At 38.6% G+C, this 10,262-nt stretch overlaps 1 protein-coding gene across 1 annotated transcript in view; it reads left to right on the top strand.

Annotated features, from left to right (window-relative positions):
* Positions 1 to 726: 726 nt before the first annotated feature.
* Positions 727 to 10,262, top strand: part of REDIC1 (regulator of DNA class I crossover intermediates 1) — a 14,439-nt gene continuing 4,903 nt past the window's right edge. Inside the window, exons 1-5 of the mRNA XM_029084303.1 lie at positions 727 to 829; positions 1,555 to 1,687; positions 2,187 to 2,255; positions 4,934 to 5,027; positions 7,959 to 8,068. Coding sequence (XP_028940136.1) covers positions 727 to 829; positions 1,555 to 1,687; positions 2,187 to 2,255; positions 4,934 to 5,027; positions 7,959 to 8,068 — 509 coding nt within the window. The remainder of the gene's footprint in view (positions 830 to 1,554; positions 1,688 to 2,186; positions 2,256 to 4,933; positions 5,028 to 7,958; positions 8,069 to 10,262) is intronic.

Below are 10,262 nucleotides of genomic sequence, written 5' to 3'. Positions count from 1 at the left end.
AACCTCAACCATTCTGTGATTCTGTGATTAATATTTCCTTCAAAATGGAGATTTTTGTTTCCTCAGTTTTCCAGAATTGGCTGCCTGATATATTCAAAGTGCCAGTCGTATCTCTTCTTGTCCCTTGCAACAAAAAGCCTTTCCAAATCCCAGTCTTAGAGATTTTTCTTCTTTACTTTTTGCTCTTTTTTTTTTTTTTTTTTTTTTTTTGTCACAAGACTTCTCTATGTCAAGAAAGACAAATTTGGAGAACAGTGAACTCTTTGTGCCATGATAGATGGCTGTGTGTATGTAATCTTGCTGATTTATTTGCTTATAAGCTGCCTAAAAAGCCCAAGTTTACTTTTTTAAGACTTTTCTCCTTGCTGTGTTTTGTTATGTCTTTTATTTTAAAGAAATATTTTTAATGATCATACACCACATTTGAGGCATGAGTGTTTAAGGACTAAGTTTTTGGCATCAAGAGAACAATGATTTATTTTGAATATGACCAAATTATACTTGCAGTCTTTTTCAAGGCACTAAAAGTAAAGTAAGTAACAGTAGACAGGGTGTGAGAATTCAGAGAGACTTAATAATGTGCTTTTATTATTAGGAGTTTTTTACTCAGTCTTGCTTCCTAGTTTCAAATATGCTGCTAAGGTGGTGTTGAAGGTTCTGTCAAAAACTTATTCTCTCTTTTAAAAAATTTAGGAATACTTTGAAAAGAAGAAACTTAAATCAAAGATGAAGCTTCTGGGAGTATCATCTCCTAAAAGTTCAGCAGTCAGTTTAGATCTCCTCAATCTGTATGTTGTTAACCAGATATCAACCAAAAAAGACAACACTGGTGAGTTTAGTGTAATCGTGTTCTGACTTCACAGTTAACAGCATCAGTTATCCTTAGCTATTACTGCTGTTATTTTAGTTCTTGTTCTTACACTTATAACTTGATGCTAAAAAATTATCAGTAAAGACAAAAATTGAATAGAAAGTCAGGACATAAGAGGAATCAAGTAACCTTGGCTACTGCCTACTTCACCTTTAAAGCCTTGTACACTTATGCACCTTCCTCATTCCATTCATTTATTTTACTCTACATCCATTTCTTTTTCCCTTTGGCATCGAATGGGTCCATTTGTATTCTGCTTCCTTTTTCATAACTTTTGGGGGGCATTTGGAATAGTCTGTCAGTTCTGTCTGTTGTATCTTTCTTAAAATCCATCATTAAGCTCCTAAAAACCCTTTCTACAGCTTGAGTCCTAATTCTTATCCTCTGTGACATATTCATAAACCAGATTGTGGAGAATTTGTTGTCCTATGCTCCGAAGATTAGAAGGTGACTGAGGAGGGCAACAGAACCTGTCTACATACAGTAGCTGACCGTAAATAATTTTATACTATAATACCATTTAGAATAGAGCTCTTGCATTGCTAGTAACAAAGAAAGCAAAAAATGTGGCTTTAAACGGATTAAGAAACCTAAAACAGCAGCTTTTGTACTCTGATGAAAATTCAGGAAGCTCAAAATTTGCTCCAAGGCCAGCACTGACATTCCAAATACTTTCATTGCAGAGAACGTGAGGAAGCCAGTCCACATTGATATCACTGAAGATGTAAAAATACCCATTAGGAGGCACAACATAGAGCTTCCTAAGTCACCACTACGCACACAACATACATCAAACTTGGATGACATCCAGAATAGGTACTTGTATAAAATAGGCAGTAGTTAAGCTGTAATGAGGTTCTGGAAAAGGTATTTCATGATGCTCTTCTGTTTGGAGTATTAAGTAAACATAAATATACCATTCTAAGATGATGAAGTTTCACAATCACTCCTGGTGTTCCAGTGATACTCTTACTATGAGAGAGTAAATAAATATATTCTAAATATAAAGCTGTACATGAAGCTGAGAGACTTTTTAAAAAATAATGTGTTTTTTACTCGTGTCAGGTACATACACTAAGTTTATCTCACAAAGCAGGCTGTTCAAACACCATTTTCCACTTACACTGTTCAGACCCTAAAGTTACCCTAAAGTGACTGACACAAACTGACTGCTCATAACTGCTTAAAAATCAGACATTTTTAAGATGTGTGGAAAAATATTCTTAAATTATTTTTAAATTAATACTCAGAATGTTTTTAATCTTATAGATCTCATGCCTTGTATTTCATAGGCTGTTTTTATTCATTTTACAAGGTTACAAAAGCAAGTATTGGACAGCAGAAGGCAGCATCTCTCACAGAAAGTAAAATACCAGTATAATGTAAGTAAGTTTATTCTTCTCACTGATGTAAAGCTAAAAATGTGCAGCAATGACTGTATTTTCAAGTGATTTTTCAGAGTGACCCAATCTCATGGATACTGAAACATCTGAAGTCTTCCTCTTTAAGGCTATACTGATACGTTATTTACCAGTTGTATTTTATTTTTGTTCCTGCTATTTCTTATGTATTTCTTGAAAGGCTCCCCTTGTTTCAGGCATTTTCCAAAATACTTAAGAATATCTGTGCTCTAAGCTAGTCACAAAGGACAGCGATTATGAGAAACAGACTGAGGCCAACAGCAGGTACATTAAAAACGATATGCAAAAATGGGAAATGATGAAATGTGAGAAGCATAGACAGAAGAGAGTCTTTTAAGAGGAATGTAAGTACAAGTCTCAGTGGATACAACTGGGAAGTTCATACACTTATTGAGGTTACAGTGAAAAACATTCATGGATGTTTTTCCATGGATGATGGAGTTTAGGCTTTTTTTTGTGATCCATTGCATTGTTGTGTAAAAAACCAACCAACCAACCAAACAAAAAACCCCCAACAAATTGATAAATCTGTAAGAAAACACTTAGTTTAGGTTACTTAGACTTGCTTGACAGTACAGCTCCACTGACTCCTGCTATTCATATCAGATAGGACTCTGAGGAAAAGATGCTTGCAAAAGATGTTTGCAGAGTATTGTTCCATATCTTCTTGGCCCATTCATGTTGCTAAAACTAGAGTGAGAAAGACAGATGTTTTTCTAGTGTTAGAATTTATTTTCTTTTGAGTCAGGAATAATTACTTAGTATGGGTGAAAAGTTTATCTGTCTGATGTGTTTCAGCGAAGAGCAGCAAGAGCTGCCACTACTTTTTTGGATATCACATTAAGTCAGCCTTCCCTTATCACAGAATCACAGAACAGTAGGAGTTGGAAGGGATCTCTGGAGATCATCTAGTCCACCCCCCCTGCCATAGCAGGTTCACCTAGAGCAAGTTGCACAGAACTGCATCCAGGCAGGTTCTGAACATCTCCAGAGAAGGAGACTCCACAGCCTCTCTGGGCAGCCTGTTCCAGTGCTCTGTCACCCTCACAGTAAAGAAGTTCTTCCTCATGTTTAAGCCGAACCTCCTGTGTTCCAGCTTGTGCCCATTGCCCCTTGTCCTATCACTGGCCACCACTGAAAAGAGTCTGGCCCCATCTTGACACCCAACCTTTAGATATTTATAAACATTGATAAGGTCACCCCTTGGTCTTCTCTTCTCTAGGCTAAACAGACCCAGCTCTCTCAGTCTTTCCTCATAAGATGCTCCAGCCCCTTAATCATCTTAGTAGCCCTCCACTGCTCTCTCTCCAGAAGTTCCCTATCTCTCTTGAACTGTGGGGCCCATAACTGGACACAATATTCCAGATGCAGCCTCACCAGAGCAGAGTAGAGGGGGAGGAGAACCTCCCTTGACCTGGTGGCCACACTCTTCTTAATGCACCCCAGGAGACCATTTGCCTTCTTGGCCACAAGGGCACATTGTTGGCTCAGGGTCAACTGGTCATCCCATCAGTACTTCCAGGTCCTTCTCTGCAGGGCTGCTTTCCCAACCCAGCAGGTCAACCCCCAACCTGTACTGGTGCCTGGGGTTATTCCTCCCCAGGTGCAGGACCCTTATGACTCTTTTTCATCTGTTTCTTGAAGACAGAGAGGACATGTTTCAGATTTAGCGTGACTAGAAGTAACAGATCAAAATGATAGCTAAATTTCTCCTCAATCTCCACTTGTATGGATAGATTTACATCAGTTCATCAAAACACATGGTAATGCAGTGTGCACACACAGAAAGCTAATTTAATATATGGATCAAAAAATAAAGTCTGTGGCCTGTATGTTGGAAATAACTGGTTTTAAAATCTTCATAAATTGAAGTATATCCAATTTAAGTAATGAAGATATATATACTTTATTAAGAAGAAAGAGGCACTATAAAATTCATAATTTTCAGCTTTCTGGAAGTGTACAATTTTGTGGTAGAAATATTTTGTGCAATTAATGCATGGGGATTTTGCACTTCATTAGTAGTTTGTGCTGCTTTCACTGGATAAGCTGGATTACAGGCATTACTTCCATATAGCTGTGGATACAGCGACATTTCATGAGTTTTGCCTTCAGATTTCTCCTTGTGTCCTGATCTGCTTGAGACAGAATTGTTGGTATCACACCATGTTGGAGCTCTCCTCAATGGAGTAAAATCTTTTAATTTTACCACTTAAGAACCAAGTCAGCAGATAATTTACCTACACGTCTAAAGTTAAAAATTTATTTCTACCCATCTCTCCTCAGGATAACATTTGTGTGTATGCTTCTGCTTCAACCTAAGTAGGTTCTTATGTGTTTCCCTGAAATAAGAAATTATTACCTTATGTTTTTCATGAAAAAAAACATATCAGAATCCCTGAAAATTTTCTCTTTCATGTGGCATATGTGCAGAGATGTAAAAGATATAGGAAGGTTTGATTACTTTGAACTTTATGCTTACATCAAATCAGTTTTTAGATAAATAAAGTGTCTCTTTGCTGTGTTTTGTCTAGTTATCACAAGTAACAGAATTAACAGATGCTGACTCTAGTATGGAACATGAAGACAGCACAGCAAGAGCTGTTAGTGCCTGTCCATTGTCCTCTTCTGTTTTTTGGTCCTCTAACTGCATGCAATTTTCAGAAGAAAATGTCAACACAAACCTAATAGGCAACATTTGCGAACAGACCTATGAAGACAAGCTGCAAAACCAGGTTTGATTAATATCTTGTCATGTCCTCAGAATTATTTTAAACTAACTTTCATTAATTTGGGGTGTAAATTAGTGTAATGGTGAAGATAATTACAAATTATCAACATTTCTTGTGTACTGGTGGCAATGAATGTTCCACATATACAAATGCATTTCTTTTATTGTTATGAAATATGCTTAACTTGAGCTTTTGTTCCCTAAGCTCTCAGTATCACTGATATTTGCAGAAAGAGAGTTAGACACATACTGCTGGCTTTCTTTTGTTTCTGGCTTGTAAAGTTGGTTAAAGAAAGCTGAAATGTATTACAGTTATAAATACAGTTTTCTTAAATGTACAGTTAGTATAACTGGGTATCATATGATCCCAGCTGATCACCGTGACCTAATTTGTAATCATGCAGTGTCTCAGTGAGTAACATAGCTCTTACAGTATTCTCAGTGCTCCAAAAGGATTGGGAAAAGCCTGCTGCTTAACTCAAGTTAAGTTCAAGAAATGATTCAAAGGCATTTGTTCTGATACATGTTACTGGTTTTTTCTTTTTGTTAACTTTGGGGTTCTTACAAGAATAATTCTTATAAAACTAATAGCAAATATAAGGGGACTATCATAATATGCTTTATTTTTAGAAAATATTTTATTTATTGAAAATAATAAAACAAAATCTATGTGTATCACCAGTGGTATTTTACAGTCTTGAGGTAAGTGAAGAAGGAGTTTCAGGGCTTCAGAAGGGGAGATGTCAGGTTGTTCAGGGAATGAGGAGGCCAGTTTGGCTGAACCAGGGAACTCCTGACATTGCTCAGTTGCAAAAAGGAAGTGTGGAAGGAGGGATGGGCTACCCAGGGAAGAATACAGAAGCATCCCCTGAGCATGGAGGGGTGACATTAGGATAACCAGAGCTGAAACTCACAAGAGGTGAGAAGGGCAGCAAGGAAGACTTCTCTAGGCATGTTATCAGTAAAAGGAAACCAAGGAAAGTGCTGTCCACTGCTAAACAGAGTTGATGACCTAGTGACAAAGGACATTGAAAAGTCTGAGGTACTTGAGGCCTACTTTGCTTCAGGCTTTTCTGACAAGGTCTGCTCTCTGCTACATCTTCAAGCTCAGTAGAGTTTGGGGAGAGTGGCACAGAAGAGTAGTGAAGGATCAAGTTAGGGAATCCTTAGTAACCTGGACATAAAGAAATACCTGAGACTGGACAAAGTGCATGCAGGTATATTGAGGCAGCTGAATTACACCACTGCAGGGCAGATGTCTATCATCTTTGAAAGACTGTAGCGATCAGGAAAGCTTCTCAGTGACAAGAAATACACAAATGTTATGCCCATCTGCAATAACATAAGCATGATCTGGGGAAGTATCATCTCACCTCTGTCCCTGAAAGGATTATGGAACTAGACCTCCTGGAGGCAATTCCAGGGTATATGAAAAACAAGAAAGTGACAACAGCCAGCCTGGATTTACCAAGGCCATATTGTGCCTGATGAACCTGATTGTCTTCTGTGAGGAAATGACTAGCTCTATGGATAAGAGAGAGCAGCAGATATTATATATCTTGACTTCAGGAAAGCTTTTGACAAGGTTTCCCATGGGATTCCAGTAGCCAAAGCAGGGAGGTATGAGCCAGATGAGTGGACAATAAGATGGGTAAAAAACTGGCTGTTACCATCGTGCTCAAAGTAGTTGCCTGTGGACTGAAGTCTAACTGGGAACAGGTCAGTAATGGCAGGGGTCCCCAGAGATTAATACCAAGTCCGGTGCATCTTCATCAGAGTTGGATAATGGCATGGAATGCATCCTGAGCACCTCAGCAGGTTCATGCATGACAGCAAATTGGCAGAGTGATCATTACAGTAGCAGGGCTGCTACTCAGAGGGATCTTGACAAGCAAAAGGTCACCAGGAACTTCACAGAGTTTCACACAGAGAAATACAAAGCCCTGCACCTCGGAAGAAATAACCCCACACATCAGTGCAGGTGGGGACTGGTTGAGGAGGCAGCAATTTTGCAGAGAAGGACCTGAGGGTGCTGGTGCGAAAGTTGTACAAGTCAGCAGTGCACCCGTGTAGCAGTGAAGGCCAACTACACAGAGGGCTGTGTTAGGAAGAGCATACCCAGCAGTCAAAGGGAAGTGATTATTTCCCTTTGAGCAGCATATGAGAGAACACATCTGAAATACTGTGTCCAGTTTTGGGACCCCCAGTACAAGAGAGAAATCAGCAAACTGTAGCAAGACCAATGAAGGGCAACAAAATTTGTTAGGGAATTGAAGCTCATGATGAATGTGGAGAAACTGAGTGCAGAGGGCTTTCATAGCTTGGGAAAGAGAAGGCTGTGAGGGTGTGGAGTGAACTAACTGCTGTCTTCCACAGTCTAAACAGAGTTACAGGCAGGACGCAGATAGAAGTACACAGAGAAATGACAAGATGTAAAGGTCACAAGTTTCAACAACGGAAATTCTGTTTGTATAGGAAAAAAATATTGTCACAAAAGTAGCTATGCACCGGAGGAGGCCATCCAAACAGGTTGTGGAATCTCAGTCCTGAGCAATCTGGCCTAACCTTGAAGCTGGACCTGCTTTGAGGAAGTTGGATTAGAAACCTCTTGAGGTGCCTTCCAGACAACAGCTTTCTATAGTTATGTGATCTTCAGCGGAACTTTAGCTTGTTACAGCCCATCAAGATTGTTCAGACTACGGGAGGATGGGGTGCTAGAAGGACGCTTGGGATATTAACAGTGATACACAAATATGGAAAAGTACGAGTTATACAGAACTCGGGCTGTAAGGGGGTTTTGGCTTCTACTGTAAAGATAAAAGGAAGTGAAAATAGTGGTAAAACATGTATATTGTTTGCAAACCCAACCTTAAAGTTTAAAACACTATAACTATTACGTGTGTTCAGAGTCTGACAGCTTCTACTGTTTGTGCAGCCAGGAAATAGTTCTAATCAAGATCATTGGATTACAGAACCTCCAAGCCAGTGTATTTTCAGGAAGTCTGATACAGTGGCTCAGGAAATGTGCAAGCCATTGCATAGGTAGGCAGTGACTTTACATTAAAGAGAAAAATAACAGTCAAGTTTAAGTAAGATAATATGAAACTTATTGCTTCTTAATTTTTCACTGATTTTTGGTGCTTTTCAAATAGAAATTTAAATTAAATTAGAAGACTGAACATACCAAGCTATTTAAACTTGCTGAAAGGTAGCAAAATGTGAATTTTAAGTAGACACTTGGAAGCATGATCCATTTTTTTTGCAATGTCACACACATGATGGTGTAACTGAATTCACCCCAGGTGAGAAGCACAGATTTTCTAAGACGCCACAGAGAAGGTTGCTGCCCCAGTTCTCATTAGTTCCAGTCACTGTTGCAAGTGCTTTTCTGATGACCTTGATGCTGTAGCAATTGAGCAACTTCTCCACCTACATTGTTTACATTCAGGCTTGCAGTAACAAAGGATTTTTTTTTCCTTGATTTTCATATGTGATCCAACTATAGCTTTTCTTTCTTTTTTAAAAAAAATAATTGGTTCAATAATACTTTTACGAGAATATATGCTTTTAAAAAATTGATAGAAATCTAGAATATATTTCTTTTTGTATCTGCTGATTAAAAATATTTTTAATCACAGAGGGTTTAGGGCCAGGATCATTTATACTGAACATTTAATTTCAGTTTCTTTCCAGGGGCTCTTGCCTCGAATCTAAGGGTCTTACAGGGCTAATCTTCCTTTATTCTTTTTACTCTGTAAGTCTGCTGTCTGGTAGAAAGTTCCTGTCAGTCCCTAGCTTTGGCCAGGCCATGTATTATTTTGCTCTTCCTCAAGTGCCTGCAGCCTGTTTGCCTGGGGAGTCAGGTGACCGATAAGCTCACTGAGCACATGAAAACCAGATGAACACAGCAGCTTTCAGCCTTAGCCAACTCTAACTTTCTCTTTCTCTCTTCTCCTAGCTTCTCCCAGCGTTCTCCAGCAAAACCTAAAGGGATAACATTCACCTTGCTGTATATCTTGGTGAATTCTCGATTAATATCTTTACATTAAATCCCTACATAACCTTATCTTGCCCACATCTCCCCTTTCATTTCTCCACAGGCCCCCAGGCCTGCATTTGTCTGCTTGTGGCACCTCTGCCCATTCATGGCTCTCTTAACAACATCCGTTCCAGCTGTTCTTCAAATCCATTTCTTTGTATCACCTTTGTTTTGTTTTCATCCATTATAGCCATGAATTCTTATACCTCAAGAGCTGGCACTTCTCCTGGGAAGGAAGTTTATTGTGCTGTGTGTGAAAAATAGAGTATAAACTTACACAGTTGTTTAATGTAATTGTAACATACTGTTGATGTAATCAATGTGCATACGTCTGAGAGCTGTGGCACATCAAGATCATTAAATATTAACTAAAAATTTTAGATGAGTTATAAAAATAGCAGATGTCTTTCACTCTGAATAGTGCTTAGCTATTTCCTCATCTACTAGTAACCTTTACTTAGCATTACAAAATGTTCAGCTGGAGTGAAGAAGGAACCTCTGAATTTCTTCACAAAAAGTTTTTACCTTCCCCACGTAGATGTATCCAAGTTTCTCTAGAAACAAACTCTAGTGTGTTTAGCCTTTTAAAACTGTTCTGAGGGGGTTTCCCTAAGTAGAGGACACTACTTTCTCATTTAAGTTCTCTAGGATCTTTATCCAGTTCCAAGTATTTGCTGATCAAATCATGATAGAATTTTTCTCCAGTAAGAGTTTTCTGTACTACATTTCAGTTTTCAAGTTCCATTGATAGCATAGCTCAAGATTTTTTAAAGAAAAGGCACTTTTTGAATGGCCTCCCTTGCCAACTCTCCGTGCTTCAGAAGCCTCTCAATATTTTGCTCAGATTTTCTGAAAGGTCAGTCAGCAGATCAAGCCTAGAAAAAAGCAGCAAAAATGTTAGATTAAGAACCAAGTAAGTGGAAGTGTTAAAGCTTTCATGCTAATTATGCTGGCATAATGCCATCTTCAAATCCACTACTGTCAGAAGTGGAGTAGGGAAGTATGGGCAAAACAAAATATCTGTCTGGCCTCCTGACAGTGGAATAGAAAAATTCTGTGCTCAGTTAGGAATACTGACCTCAAGTACAAATGGAAGTCACTTGCTAAAGGGACCAAGAATTAGGCAGTACACAGAGCTTATTATGGGCTTTCAGTACAGGAGAGAACTGCAGTCTTAAAGAACAAACTATTTTTATGAAC

The sequence above is a fragment of the Antrostomus carolinensis genome, unplaced genomic scaffold (genome assembly GCF_000700745.2).
Source record: "Antrostomus carolinensis isolate BGI_N321 unplaced genomic scaffold, ASM70074v2 scaffold31953, whole genome shotgun sequence".
Lineage (NCBI taxonomy): Eukaryota > Metazoa > Chordata > Aves > Caprimulgiformes > Caprimulgidae > Antrostomus > Antrostomus carolinensis.
The sequence above is the reverse complement of the archived record's forward strand: the minus strand, read 5'-3'. Positions and strand labels throughout refer to the sequence as shown.